This window comes from Echiichthys vipera (genome assembly GCF_963691815.1).
Source record: "Echiichthys vipera genome assembly, chromosome: 9".
In the NCBI taxonomy this organism is placed as follows: Eukaryota; Metazoa; Chordata; class Actinopteri; order Perciformes; family Trachinidae; genus Echiichthys; species Echiichthys vipera.
This window is the reverse complement of record NC_139834.1, coordinates 23,573,058-23,588,052: the sequence shown is the minus strand read 5'-3', so window position 1 is coordinate 23,588,052 and position 14,995 is coordinate 23,573,058. Positions and strand designations below refer to the sequence as shown.

The window sequence follows — 14,995 nt, the reverse complement described above, 5'->3', positions numbered from 1 at the left end:
TGAATAAAATATTTACCAAATAAAATAAAAAAATGTCACTAAATACTAACTTATGAACGTGATTACGTAAAAGGCTGATGTTGAAACAAAAATATAACAGGAAATACTTAATTTAAATTACATTTCAGGGGCTTTAAAAATGTAAGTATTTTCTTAGTATTGTATTCATTTTGTAATGAATGTTTCGGTTTTTTATTTTGGAGATTCCTTCAAGTACCACCAGGGAGAGCTTGAGTACCACCAGTGGTACAAGTACCATAGTTTGAGAACCGGCGCACTACAGGACCCAAGTTAGTAGTTAAAACATACTAATAGGCTATTACCTGTAATTATAAACCTGTAGCATGTTTATAATCCTCTAAACACACGTTAAACCTCAGAAAGGTATGGGAATGTCACGTCTGAACACAGGCAGCGTTTAAAGCTCGACGTAAGAGGCCGTAACACTGCTCTGCTCGTACACCTCGTGCCCGCGCAGGTGTGGCTCTCAGGCTCGTGCCCGCCACCCCTCCCCTCCCCCTCCAGCTACAAACTACAGACCCTGGCCGCGCGCTCCCGTGAAGTAATTCATTGTATCAGATTGAGACGAGCGACTCGAACGGTCGGCAAGGCAACTCTCCTCCGAGGAAACACTGAAAAACACGACAGCTAGCCACATAAATTACAGGTAAAACTACTTTCTGATTCATCACATCGGTATGAAGAGCTACTTCTCTCGTATTGTTAAGTTTTAAAAGCGGACAGGGCTATTTTAAAAGTTGTCCGGAGCTTTTGAGGGGCCGTGCTAACGAGGTTAGCTAACGTTAGCTTTTCTCCTAACTGACCTCAATTTCAGTGCCGCTTCCGCACTTACCACACACACACACACTTGTGCTGGGGAGAAAACTACTGTATTCTGAGTGTAGAAGAAGCTCCTGTGACCGAATCATCTCGCTCAGACTATACCGAGGGCTGTTGGTGAACTGCGAAAACTTAAGTGATGCCTTTAAAGATAACCGTAAAGACTGGCCTGAATTGGATATCCAGCACGAAGGCGAACAATGAGGCTCTTTTCCTGACTTGTCCCGGCTGACCAGGCGGCTTCTGTACTGCTCAGCGTCGCTTATGAATGGCTGCTAGTTAGTTCATTCTTACTGTTAGACATATACAATGCCAAAAATCACTATTAATAAATACACCTCTAATGTATTTTTTTTAACAACACCAAATTAGTAACGTTATTTTTCTCATTGTGTGGGTTATAGAACATGCTAGTGGCTATAGAGCACACTGTCTACTTAGGAATGGGGGGGTTAAGTTTTATATTTTTCTGATATAGGGTTTTGTCATGAGCAATCTAACCTTTCTGAAAAGTCATATGTGTAATATATGTGGGTATTGGTGTTAAGTTTGGATCGGGGCCACCCACCCATTCTTCCACTGCGGACACACTAGCCATCTGTTGCCTCTGTGATGACGCCATCTTTCTGGTGACCCACCCAGTGGCTAGCTGCTTTAAAAAACAATGTTTAACTAAACACTGGGAGCCCTCACAGGCAAGAAACACAACTTTTCCTGTTCGCTGGCTATAGTGACTAGTGGACCACACAAAGCACAAATCACTTTTCTAACTGGCACTATAAATGTAAAATATTTGACCACCCAGTACTTTTTGTTACTGACGGTCTGATCTGTCATTATATATTTGATGTGTGGGTTGTTTTTATTCGATAGTGAATCAAAGTTAGACGTGTGATATGTTTTTATTTTTTTATGGAAAATTGAGTATTGGATATGGTTGTCAAGCTGGCATAGGCTCCTGTCAATTTCACCTTGAAAAACCATCTAAGAAAACGTTCCAGGCTAACTGTAAAGTTATGGTAATGAACTATACGTCAATAACTAAAACATCTGACTATCTAATCTTTTAGCATTGTGTCAAATCAATATATATTGCATCTTTGATCTAAATTACCTTAAACTATTTGCAAGCAGATTTGTGAAAATGTATACAAATGCAATATTTTTTGATGGTGGTTCAGTGAAATCCTTTTTGCAGCACTTAAGGCAGGGGAGAAATCGAGACAGGTTTGATTGCAAGTGTTACACATCGTCACCCTTGAAGCTGTTATTAAAATCATATCCTCTTCACTGCTGTAATGGAGGAAGAGAACGGACATACGATTTCAATAAATTGGCAATTCATAAATCTGAAGAAAACTGTTCTAGTGGTCAAGATTTCTTTTCAATATGTGTGTGTTTGCATATTTGTGTATTTGCTTTTGCTAATCCTCTTAAATATAATGTAATTTTGTCCCTGCAGTACTTCTTGTCTCTCTTTTTTCAAAGGGGTCATTTTAAGTGTTTTTCTGGAATTTGTATTAGGTGTTTTTTTGTGCAGCAGTTGCTCATGTTAGCCTTAATGGTCGATTTCAATCAAGTTTTTAGACTTGGTTGTAATGATTTAGAGTGTGTGTTATCCATTTTTCCCCCTATTCTGTTTATTGCGACTTCCAATTTGGTATTAATAATTGCCCATGTGGTTTGAGTGGATTTTAGTCACTATTAGTCCTATGGTCACACGATTCAATGCTTCATAACAACATGATTAATCTGGTGGCTTTTAAATTCAGGATCCCTGACATGTTCATGAAGTGTCAGGGATCATGCATGTTCGACAGATTGTTGCAAGCCAACTGTGGGCTGCACACAGAGTTGAAAAATCAATCATTTTGTTTCTTTCACAGTACAACAAACAAATTCCAAATTTTGTGCCTATATAAATGCATGTCAGGTGGCAAAGAAAACAAAACACCATCCAGGTTTCTGTCAGAAACTGAAATATTCCTCAGCCCAACAGTCAGTTAACCGCTGCTAAGCTGGGTCTAATTTTCGACGCTGAAGACTGCACAGGGTATTTCCTGGCATAAACACACACCAGTCTTTTGATGCAACTATTTCCTGTGTGGGGTTTTGTGAAGGACAGGCGGATGATGAATGATCAAGAGCTAAGTAACCATTTTAATAATACTGTGTCATACACGAAAACAAAGCAGAATGAATAGTGTTTCACTCAGCACTTTGTTCATCAGTGAAAATGCCACAAAAGTTTTTTGTTGGATGAAACTTGGTTGTTTTTAATGCATGAGTGGGTTTAACTGACAGGCCTGCTGTCAGAAATATGGGCGGTTGTAGTTATATTGGATGACAGCTTACAAGATACTTACTCGTCCCAAAGGTAGACTAAATTGAAAGACAAATTATTATGTTTGTTTGAAAAATTGCATGGCAGAGTGCGACGAGCTGGTTTGTGAAATTATTGCAAGAGCAGTTTTTCCAAAGAAATGTAATCAGTGGTCTGAGTCAAACATTAAACTATAATTCCTGTTGGGAAGGTCAGTTGTGTGTTATGTTCTCCTTCTATTTTTCACTGACAGTGTTTATCACAGGAGCGTCCCCTGTTGCTCTCTCTGTATTTATCCTACTCTGTTAATTTAATCCTGTTTGGGTTAACCCCGTCCCTCTCCTTATCTTTTGTTTGTCTGTCTCTTAATTTCATCTCATACTCTCTTGTTGACCAATTTGCAGGTAGGATCGAGATTTGCACATGTAGCCTGGTCGTCATTTCCAACCAGGTTGATTAGGGGAGTACATCTGAAATGCACTCACTTTATTGTAACTGCACATAGACATTTTAAATCTACGCACTCAAAGAAGACATTTTGAACATCAGCTGTAATGTGGATGTTTGCAGGCTGTAGTTGGTGTTATATCACTTCCACCGCTTCACACATACACTACTTCGATGCCTGACAAGCCTGTTAAAATTTTTGGGCTGGCTGTTTGATAAAGACTCTGACAGATATGACTAACATATTAGTAACTGACCAATATGATGATGTGAGTGTAGGTGGTAGCTTCATGGTCTCTTTGTAGGGGCCATGTGGCTGCAAGTCATGGTTCCAGTTGAGATTGAGCTTTCACGTTGACATATTCAACTCATACTAGGCAGGTTTAGGACTGAGTGATTTGGCCAAAAATATAAATCTCAATGCAGGGTGACTAAAACAGGATTGACTGACACATTATATTTTTACAGCTTCCTGTGCATGATAGCTGAGCAAGAATTTCAACAGGGACAGCCGACATGCTTGCACATTCACAAAATATAGGTTACACTTCTTGCCGCACTTGGTTTTCCTGATTTTTCTAATCCGAAATTAAAACACACCGCCTAGTACTGCTGATCATGTTGAAGAAGGTACTAGTAGACTCTCCAAGTACCTCCTTTAACATGATTATCAGTAATTATTGGTGTAATTGTTATGTAGTTGTGTTGTAATATACCCTTCTGTGGAATTGTGTCCATATGCGCAATAAACGCAAGAGCCAAGTGTGTTCGTCGTCTGTTAGCTACTCATGAGCAATGAATCATCGTGAGATTATCCTGGTTTAGTTGGCTTAGTCTGAAAGTATAGACCCTACTGCCTGTTGATCGCTTCACAAATCATCACTACTGTACCATTTATATGTCAGCCTGCTCTTTTGAAACCATAGTTCAGGCAGTTCAGAGTGCAGACACAACAGTCTCGACGGCTAATGGCGATTTTCCTGTTGTGTTTTGTCTTTATATGCCCCAGCTGAGTGTTTTCCTGCATCCTTTCTGGCCAGGAAAAGTCTGCATAATAACTACTTTATAGTCTGATACTACCATTGACTCCTGTTGTCTGATAAGCCACTCTAAAGGAACAATTGGTGGGTTTAATGACTTGCTTATAGCCACCGTGGCAGCATTTGTTCAAATCGGGGCACATTGTTATTTACCCTGTTTACCCCCTGGTCAACGTTTCAAGCACTGACCAGACACCCACCCCGAGGCTAAAGCTGCCCCCATTTTTATATTTCTTTTTTTTCTCAGGTCATGGAGGGAATGGTCTAATCTTTTTTGACACTGCTGTCCTACTTAGAGTATTCATCTACCATTTATAGAAAGCTTGCGGCGCCTCACAATGCTTTGGTGCATTTAAGGGTCAGAAACTAATGGGCAAGAAAGGCAGTGAAACTGAAAGTCAAATTTATTTAGAAGCAATAATTGACAACAAGCATTGGAATACTTTTTTAAATCAATTCATTAAGTTGTCATACATAATGTTTAATGTGACTGTAGTGTCCATAGTGGTCCGCGACACGTGTCTTGTGTGGGAACACGTTATTGGGGAAGTATGTCCAAATGTGCTGCGGTTTAGAAAAAAGGCTGGTTTTCATCAGAAAATGACTGAATATGCAGACAGAAGCTGAAGAAAATGTAGACCGCTGTAATGCTGTATGGGCAAAAAAAATTAAATGACAAAACTCAAGGGGAAGGAAGACAGACTGTTCGGGGGCAGAGACCATATTCTTATGCAAAGCCTTTTAGCAGCTCAATCTTTTTAAAACAACATGCCAACAATTAAACCGCTGCTCATAGGTCTTTGTTCAAAGGGAAAAAATGATGAAGGGAGTTGAACCTCTAACCTGGACTGTGGTATTGCAATGTTACAGCTCCAGATATGCTGCAGATCAAAACTGCAGCTGAGCTAATGGATTCAGAAAGAACAGCAGAGGTGTCTGAGACTTTGCTCTCTAACATGCATCTAGCTGACTCACTGTGATGGAGATAGCAGGGTAGAGAAACGTGACTGACACCGCACAGTGCTGCGCTTTTTAGGATCAAGGAGGAAATAACCTGTCAGGGACATGATTTATTACCCTCTCCATATGGGGTCCGGTTGTCCTTGTGCAGTTAGTAAATTCACAGTACATGTACTGTGTGAAAGTTGTCTCTGCGGCAGTGCCACCATGAAAAATGAGGTGTGTGTGTGTGATGTGCTTGGTGAATAAAGTGGTTGTGCCTTTTGGACATAGTTCCTGTTCAAAGTATAAAGGTGAAATGTGACCATAATTCATAGTAATATACACCAGAAAGAATTAAATAATTCTAAAGATTTCGATAGAAAATTTAATAATATATGAACTTATTTCCTTTGTTTGACCTTCTGTACAATGACATTTCTTAATATGGAGCGATCCAAGCTGCTTTCAGCCAATGACACTCATTTACCCAACTTCCCTTAACTCTGTTGGGCAAGCTCTTTCTCTCACACCCTCACTTACACGCCTTTTGGGTCTTTTACAGTCATGAATTACTGGAACCTCGGCTAAATCTTTACTTACTAGTAGTTCTTGTTGCGCTGTGCTGTGTGACACCTTTAGGCTGATAATTGACACCAGGCAGTTTGTTGTGTAAGGATGGGACATGAGTGTGTACAGAGATTTTTTTTTTGGGGGGGGGGGGGGGGGTGCAAATTAAATAAAGCATCGTCTCGCCATTGTACTCTGCTCTCTACTGTGCTGATATTGGCATTCCTAAGCCTCATAAAGTCATAAGACAATTGATAATAGGTGTGTGTGTGTGTGTGTGTGTGAGAGCCCTGCCCACAAAAATGCTTCAGAGCTGCTATGCTGTGGGATGCACTTCCAACGGGATAAATAAACCATAACTCCAGAGCTATGTTTTTATAAGCTGCCAAACAAAAAACTGAGCCTTTTATGAAGACAGAAGTGGATACAGGAAATATGTGAGGCATCAACTGGAAGACGTCCAGACACTCAGTGTGCTACCTAAGTCAAATATCCAAATGTCAGTTTTAGGCTAGCTATATTTCTGTAAGTATGTAAACATCTGAAGTGGATCGTTTGTTAGGATTATGTGCTTCCGTGGTAATTCCCATCATGTGCTAGCATTGAGCTAGCAGTCTTTATTTATTTATTTGTTTTTGTTAATAGTTAATCATTACAATGATAAACCGAAACAGCCAATAAACTAAGCAGTAATTATTTTCCACATGGTTTTAGCCGTTCATTTCAGCATTATTCTATAGTATTGTGTGGATCTAACAGTTAACTTGACTTGTTTAAACCTATTTAGATAGCTTCAGGCAGTTAGTTAAGGTTTCATATTGTGGTACTGATTGTTTTCCCCTCCACAACATATACTGATAAGTCTGTGACAGCCCAATCACAATAGATCAGTGAGGCTCCAATTTTTTCCATTTACACATACTGTCCTCTGCCCCCCAAACACAGTGATTCCTGCTCTTAAGTCGTTCATACGAATAGGAAAATGCAGTCATCAAAAATTAAGAAGACCATTACTTTTTTTTCCATTAATCATCTCACAACCCCCTGAGAGACACTGAACCTCAGGTTGAGACCCTCTTTTTTTCCAGCTATGTGGTTAAAAACTGTCAAGTATGGTGTTGCATGGTGTGTCTGCACTTTGCAACACAGTCATGCTTAGATGGGTACTGAAATTTGTACACGGCATTCTTTTTTTTGCAACTACAATTCTGGATGGTTCTGGAAAGTCAAATTCTCTGCTGTAGCGGTTGTAAATTTGCCTCTACTTAATGTCATGTTTTTTTTCCGGTGGCTCCTTGATCATATCTTCCATCTTCTCCTCTGTCTTTCTCCAGGGATGGCAGCCATCCGTAAGAAGCTGGTCATAGTGGGGGATGGAGCTTGTGGGAAAACCTGCCTTCTAATTGTCTTCAGCAAGGACCAGTTCCCTGAAGTCTACGTCCCCACCGTGTTCGAGAACTACGTTGCTGACATAGAGGTGGATGGCAAACAGGTGAGACAGTTGCAGTGATTCTGTGTCACTATTATCGGTCTTTCCCATTCAGTGTCATGTCAGACTGGGGCCTCGGGGAGAAAAGATGCATTGATCCGAACCCGAGACATTGCTTTAAGTGAATTGGTTGCTGAACAAATGGCACTAAGGAATCTAAGATGAATATTTTAAATAAACAAAAATCCACTAGAGAACTTGCACCTTTTTCTGCCCCTGTTGAGTAATCTACTTGGGTTTCTAACTGTCACAACACACCCTGGCCTCTTTTAGTCTCTGCAATGGTTTTTGTGCTGGTATCAAGGCTATCTTTTCCCTGAGTGCTTAATCATATTCAACACTTTAATTCTACCTTCAGGGCCAAGTGAGCACGTGTTGATAAAACTGCAGTGTCCCATTTTCACATCTTCCTTCACTTTGCAGCAGTCATCTGCTAAGGGTAGTCTGTTTCCACAGACTGCTTCATGTGGGCTTAGTCACATGCTTTCAAATTTGTTGCCACAATATGTGTAGCTGTTTCTTAAGACTGTGTTTTATCTAGCCTAAAATGCAGTCAAACACAGTGGCAACTCACACCAACCAGGTTTTTTTTATTGATCCTATTTTATAGGAATGCTTACACCCCCAAAACCGGCACATTGCATGTTGGGTTTTTGTTTAAGGAGGCTCTAGTTTTCTCTTTTGGAGTACGACTCCTCGTGACTTCCAGGTTCATGATGTACTGTATGTGTGCCACTCTGGATAACTGCAGCACCCAGCCCAACTCATCAGCCATAAACCCAAACGTCCTGACCTCATTCTAGGTTAATGGGATTCTGGGACGTTGAGTCTTTATTGGCTGTTTGATTTCTAACCCTCCGTCCTGCTGAGGAGGATTCAGGCTACTTCTTGTCACACTTTTCCAAATGTCTTGATCTGGTTTCCTTTCCTGATTTAGCTCTGCAGTCTGCTCACTCAGAGATTTCTGTCACATTTTGTACCGTCAGGGCTCATGGGCCGTGTTTATTAGGGATGAAAAACACAGAATGGATGAACGTGCTGTATTCTGTTTTATAATTTGACGCTTGTATCAAATGACTCATTTTTAGCTAAAAGGTCACTCGTATCATGGAATTAAAAGAAAATCCTGTATCTTAATTTAAAATGGGATCATTTTAAAGGAAGATTTTACAAGTGTTACTGATACTGATTAATTATTGGCTTTCCTTGCACTAATTTCTTGTCATGGAATAAGAAAACAAATCTGTTCTTTTTATAGTACCTGGTCAGGATGTGGTCTGCTGTGTCACTTGTTTATTAGATGGCTTCACTGTGAGCGTTGGGCTGATCAGGATGGACATGGTGTATTAACTTCTCTCATTCCCTTTTGTTCATCTTTTTCTCTTCCCCCCCTATCTTCACGTCCCTTTGTCCTTCACTGTACTCTTGTGTGTGTGTGTGTGTGTGTGTGTGTGTGTGTGTGTGCGCGCGCGCGCGCGTGTCTCAGGTGGAGTTGGCTCTCTGGGATACTGCGGGTCAAGAGGACTATGACAGGCTGAGACCTCTCTCCTATCCAGACACTGACGTCATCCTCATGTGCTTCTCCATAGACAGCCCTGACAGCTTGGGTGAGTACAAACCGCACTCACACACCAACACACATACAGGCGTGACATAAAATACCACAGGTCCGTCTTTCCTATCCTCCCATCTTTCCGCTCTCATTAGTAGCTATTTCTGGGGTCTGACGATTTTGTGTTTATCCTATTGTGACTCTTAATGCCACTTGTAGAGAAACTGCTTACATTTGCACATAAGATAAATAATTTATTGTGCAATGGCATGCTGCCGTGCTGTAAAACAAGTCATGCCTTTTTTGTCATAATCATTATGAACAGCAGTTCTGAGATCACATGGAAATGGATTTCATAAAAGATGTAGATGATTAAAGCTGCTGATAGTAAAAGTGCCAGACATGAATCACACGTGATTAAATGAGAGGAAGTTCCAATTGTGTTTAAACAAAGACTTATTGTACTGGCCTAAAGCTTGGTATTTCAAATTGTTTGGTAGTTCTTAAGACATTACATCTCAGTTTAAAGCAGTGTTTTTGCTGACCAAGCTGGACAGATTTTCTTTCTTTTTTCCCAACACTTGATGCTCAGTCTAGATATGGAGGCTCTTCTTTGTTTTTCTTGTCTACAGAAGCAAAATTATCTTTGCAGTGACTCGCATTTTTAATTAAATGACTTTGTAAATGCTGGCTTCCTGCGATTTAACTTCTTATGTATCTAAAGATAAGGGTAATGCTGCGCCATAAAATGCTTTTATGCAAAGGTTTCTTGTCAGTTATTCAATCTGGAACTTCTATTGTAGCTTGTGGTAATCGTTACATTGTTTTTAGCATTACCTCTTCTTTTTTTTTAGTGCGACATAAATACAGGCACAAAAAATCCGTCCACTATTGCAGCGGGAAAAAAGGGTGTAGTGCAGTACACATAGCACTAGAAAATATGCCAACACTGGTGCTATAGTTCTGTTACTTTTTTCTTCATTGAGTTGGGGTGAACTACTGTTGCTAGAAAGTTGATCTCACAGCTGAAAAAAAATGTAAATGTAGTTCAAATTCATCACCGCTATATTAAATGCCCCTGCATTGAGTTTTAGTTCCACAACCAAAATGACCTCATACATAAATAACTGGCCAATGATTATTGATGTATTGCTTTCTTCTCTTTTTCTTTTGCAGAAAACATTCCAGAGAAGTGGACCCCAGAGGTCAAACACTTCTGTCCCAACGTTCCCATCATCCTGGTAGGAAACAAGAAAGACCTGCGCAATGATGAACACACACGCAGAGAGCTGGCCAAGATGAAACAGGTACATTCATTATTCTGTTGTCTGGGTAATTGTCTAGGGGTATTCTTTGGGACTTATTCCAGTAAACAATAATTTGTGGGTGTAAGGTGTATGTTCTGAATATTACACAATTTCTACACAGTTTCTGTGTTTCTTAAGACAAAACCGGCAAATGCATAACTGTCATGCACACAGATTGGCATAAAATCCTATATTTGTAGTACTACAATGTAACATTTAATGCAAGCATCTCGGCTTAAAAATACAATTTCCCCAGGCAACCATATCTATCATTAGTGATTGTACAGAGCAGTTAGTAAGATCAGTACTAAAATCAGTATTTTCTAGACTTGTGAATATTCAGGGGTACAGTGAATGATTCAGATTGTACAGATTATACAAACTCTTGGTTTTCCCTTTATACAATAGGAGCCAGTGAAGTCAGAGGAGGGCCGGGACATGGCCGGCCGGATTGCAGCTTTCGGTTACATGGAGTGCTCTGCTAAGACCAAGGACGGTGTGCGGGAGGTGTTCGAGATGGCCACCAGAGCAGCACTGCAGGCCCGCCGCGGAAAGAAGAGCAATAAATGTGTTGTGCTGTAAAATGGCAACATATTTGGACAGTTTTTACCCTGGGCTACTGTACCCAAGGGCTAGGGCTCGGGAGGGACTGAGGGGTTACTAGAGGGGAGAGGGAGGGAGGGGAAGAAAAGAGTGCAGTAAATGACTACCGCTGTAAAATGGCTGTTTGTTGGACTGAATTTACCCTGGGACTTTGGTTTGGGAAGCTTTGATGGAGAGGGACGGGTGGGGGGAGGATGACTACCGTTGTAAACCATTGGGCTCTTTACCTGTGGGGTTTACAATCAAGATGGGAAACTTACACCCGCCACAGCCAAACGCTGGTACATTTTTTTTTTCAACAAGCCACTTAGACTGATGAAGACCATTGGGAGATCCTGGTCCTTTCTATAAAAAAAAATCTAGCCGACTGGTAAAACTGATGGAGGTTCTGGTGAATTATGGGATGTTCCAGACAGCGTTCACTGTGGACAACAAAAAAAGGTTTAGATTTCTGCCTGGATGGCTTGACCAATGGATTGGGGCAAACCGACAGCACAGTAAATGAGTACCACTGTAAACAGCCACCAGTGGACTATTTATCCCCAGGTGTTCATACCTGGACTTAAGGCTGGGGCGGTGTGGAGTTGGAAAGGTGAAGGGATGGGAAGACTGCAGCATGGCTGTGTCCATGATGAGACTGTAAACACGAAACCAGCCTACTTGTTATATGCTGTAGTTACCTGGGCAGGTCGTTTGACAAGCCCCAAAGTAGACAAATCACCAATACACTGTATTAATCTAGTTCTCCTTAAAATGGTGCTTTTAAACAGTTCTGAGGTTTATTATCTTGCAGTTCAGTTCAAGAACAAAGATCAACGGCGTTAATGAGGTGGCGACATTCTTTCAGGTGTCGCACCATCAAAGTGGTGTGGAGCTACATGCTCACATGTCCAGCTCAGTGCCATTTAGTCTCTCACTGTGGCTAATCCTGCGCACACAGATTCCATGACAAACACACTGAGCTGTATTCTGACTGAGATGATCTGTTACAGCCACCTAATAGTGATGCTCTAGTATTTGCAGAAAACCTGCGGCTTGTGCAGTTTGAATTAAAAGAAAATTACCCTTGGCACTGGTCTTAAACTAGAACTACTTCCTGATCTGTAATTCAAAGCGGCTCTCATCACCGCCTGTATTCAGGTTGTTGCTCTAAATTTTAGCAATCTTTTTCGCAGGAGAGTTGTGAAGGGCAATGTAAAATTGTCTCACTTCCAGAGAAGCAGCATAGTGACGCCCCCAGACTCAGGGCTGGAAAAATAAAAAGTACCCACATTTTGGTGAATCTTGGTTGGTTTGTCTAGTTTAGGAGGTGGTCAGCTGAAGGTTCTTAAACATATTGAACATTTTTTGGACTGAATCGGTGGAAGTGGCAGGTGAATTGTGGTCCCACAGGATGACAAAGGTAGCTTCCTGCCCTGCATATTACAACCTGAGCAAAATGTGGCATGGCTCAGCTCCCATCCCTTCCTGTTCCACATAGCTGACTGCTGGTGCTCATCTTCCCCTGGTTTTAGACCAGGATGAAGAACAAGGAGAGGAGAGTATTGTGTTTACATGCACACCACTGATCTCCATATTTGGGATGAACGACTATTATATTTCTTTTCTGTAGGCATGTATAAAGGTCAAATGTACAATAACCAGAACTAGTTAATGTTTGATGAAGAAAAAAAAAGGGGGTGTACAATGTTATCCACCATATACATGTCTGCCTATTACTGGTTAACTGTTGGAACCATCTGCTTTAACAGTTCAACTTAAAAAGACAAACATGACACGTGACCTTGTATTTCCAGAATACTGTACATGGAAATGCCAGAATTGTCAGGTTGGGCAGCCGGGTAGATTTTGGGATAAAACATGCTGTTTGACTACATTACTAACTAGCAGAGTGAGAAGGAACCACCAGCAGTATGTTGGGAATGTGTCATTTTGGGGTTATTTTTTGTTTTGTTTTGTTTTTTAAAGGTCTTAACCATTCTTACAATGATGAGGGCGGCCAGTCAGATTTGGGATTCATCGCCCACCGGCCTTCCCTGACTCTTCTGTGTGTTTCAGTGGCAGATCCAGGCTCTTGACAGTGTTGAATCCTCTTGTTCTTCTTCCTGGTCTACGGGGAGAAATGCGTTTCCAGAAACTTGGTCTTGTGTTGTTGTTTTTATACTTCATTTCCTGCTTTTTAAAAAAAAAAAAAAAACCTCAAATATGTTGTCTATCAGTATTTAAAATAGGAGGTGTAAGACTATGGGACTGCTTATGTGTCGTCGCTTTAGTTTATTCTTCTTTTGTGCTTTACCTGATTTTTTTTTTTTCTGATGATTTACAATTGGGCGTAACGACCCGTCAATCATCCCTGCCAAATGCTGTTGTTAGGCAGTCAGGAGAAAGGCTGGCCTCTCGGCTGCCTGTCTAGAGCACCGCCTGCTCTTTTTCTGTTCTTTGTTTTGAACACGAACTCGGCTGAAAAGACAAAAAAGGAAAAACGATGTAAGTCTCGTTATGTACAAATCATTTTTATTTCTACTTTTATTGTATTTTTAAATCCTAATTTTGGATGCTGAAGCAGTGACGTAAACAAAGGAACAGGAAAACCAAGCTGTATGCAAAGTCTGTAAATATAAAATGTGGGTTTGTTCATACTAGACTATACACACACACACAGGACTGGAAACTGTATTTGTAAACTAGCTTTGGTTTGTGTAATAAATTACTTTCTATAACACCCAGCTCCTATTCATTGTGGTCTCAAGGGTGTTTGGGGAAGAGCTCCTGAGTTCAATCAATGCACATCAAGTATGAATGGATTTGTTTTTCATGAACTGGTGTGTTTATTGGTGTCTCCAGACTGAGCATGACACACACGTTGCCCATAAACTGACACTAAACATCACTATTGGGACCACAAATTAAATACTTTAATTAAATTCAACCCAAATAAGGGCTATTTAGAGTAATTGGTTGTCTCAAGATGTTTGCATGTAAGGTTATCTTTTTCTTATCAGAGAGAATTTCTGTGGATGTCCTAATCATGTTCTTGATTGAGGTCTGTTCACCCTAACACATCCAGAGTGTGAGTTAGTTAGATTTAGATTACCGGCCGCTCTAAAAATGATAAGTCATGCAAAAGCATTTGAATTAGTGCTCTCTCCACACCTTAAAGCGTCACCCTGAATCCCAAATTGAGTTAAAACAAAAACAATGCGTTTCTGATCCTGGTTTCATAGTTTATTTGTGATGCATGTAGTCGTGGGTTTGAAATCCCTCTGGTGCAGAGCCACAGATCATTACAACAATAAAATCACACCGCAACCTCTTTTGATGGATGAGACTCCCACGCAGAGCCTCATCTGATCATAAACCGGGGCCAGCCAACACGATGACACCCAATGTCATCCACACGCCCCGATATCACTTAGTTTGAGTGCTGGTTTCTAAGATCTCAGCTAAATATTAAAGCACCCCACCAACAGGCTTCTGGAGTGTTGAACTCCTCTTGTGCTGCGAACACATTGCAGTAGTCGCCCCACTAAATTAAAATAAGGTAAACATATTGTACTTGGCCAGAAGTGAAAGGGAAATTCAGTGTGTGATCCTGTCATTGCAGCTTCTGTAGTTTTGCTTTAAAGGGAGAGAAGCCGTTTCTCATTCAGCTCTCTTAAATCACCGTACGACGTTTTATTCAAACCCTTGAAAAACCCTCATTAGGATGATTTCTGGTTGACGAGCGGAAAGCAACACCACACACCCCGTAGATGTGCTGGCAGCCTCGCTCTGAGGCCTGTGCTGCAGAGGGAACGGAGTGTGTGGGATGCCGGGGTGAGGCATTTTCAGCCTGTGTGGGATGATGCTGGATGTTGAGTAATATCGAGAAGCAGAGAGTGTGGA

At 40.9% G+C, this 14,995-nt stretch overlaps 1 protein-coding gene across 1 annotated transcript; it reads left to right on the top strand.

Annotated features, from left to right (window-relative positions):
• The first annotated feature begins 540 nt into the window (after positions 1 to 540).
• On the top strand, positions 541 to 13,832 carry rhoab (ras homolog gene family, member Ab). Its single transcript, XM_083919736.1, has 5 exons — positions 541 to 667; positions 7,494 to 7,651; positions 9,135 to 9,255; positions 10,377 to 10,507; positions 10,916 to 13,832. The coding sequence occupies exons 2-5, from the start codon at positions 7,496 to 7,498 to the stop codon at positions 11,087 to 11,089; spliced, it is 582 nt and encodes a 193-aa protein (XP_083775862.1). The 5' UTR covers positions 541 to 667; positions 7,494 to 7,495; the 3' UTR covers positions 11,090 to 13,832.
• The last annotated feature ends 1,163 nt before the right edge of the window (positions 13,833 to 14,995 follow it).

What these genes read in the sequence shown, in the direction of transcription:
- rhoab (XM_083919736.1), top strand. Translation starts at nt 7,496, where the DNA reads ATGGCAGCCATCCGTAAGAAGCTGGTCATAGTGGGGGATGGAGCTTGT. An exon ending in AGACAGCCCTGACAGCTTGG is followed by an intron (nt 9,256 to 10,376) that starts GTGAGTACAAAC and finishes TTTCTTTTGCAG; the next exon opens with AAAACATTCCAGAGAAGTGG. An exon ending in AGCTGGCCAAGATGAAACAG is followed by an intron (nt 10,508 to 10,915) that starts GTACATTCATTA and finishes TTTATACAATAG; the next exon opens with GAGCCAGTGAAGTCAGAGGA.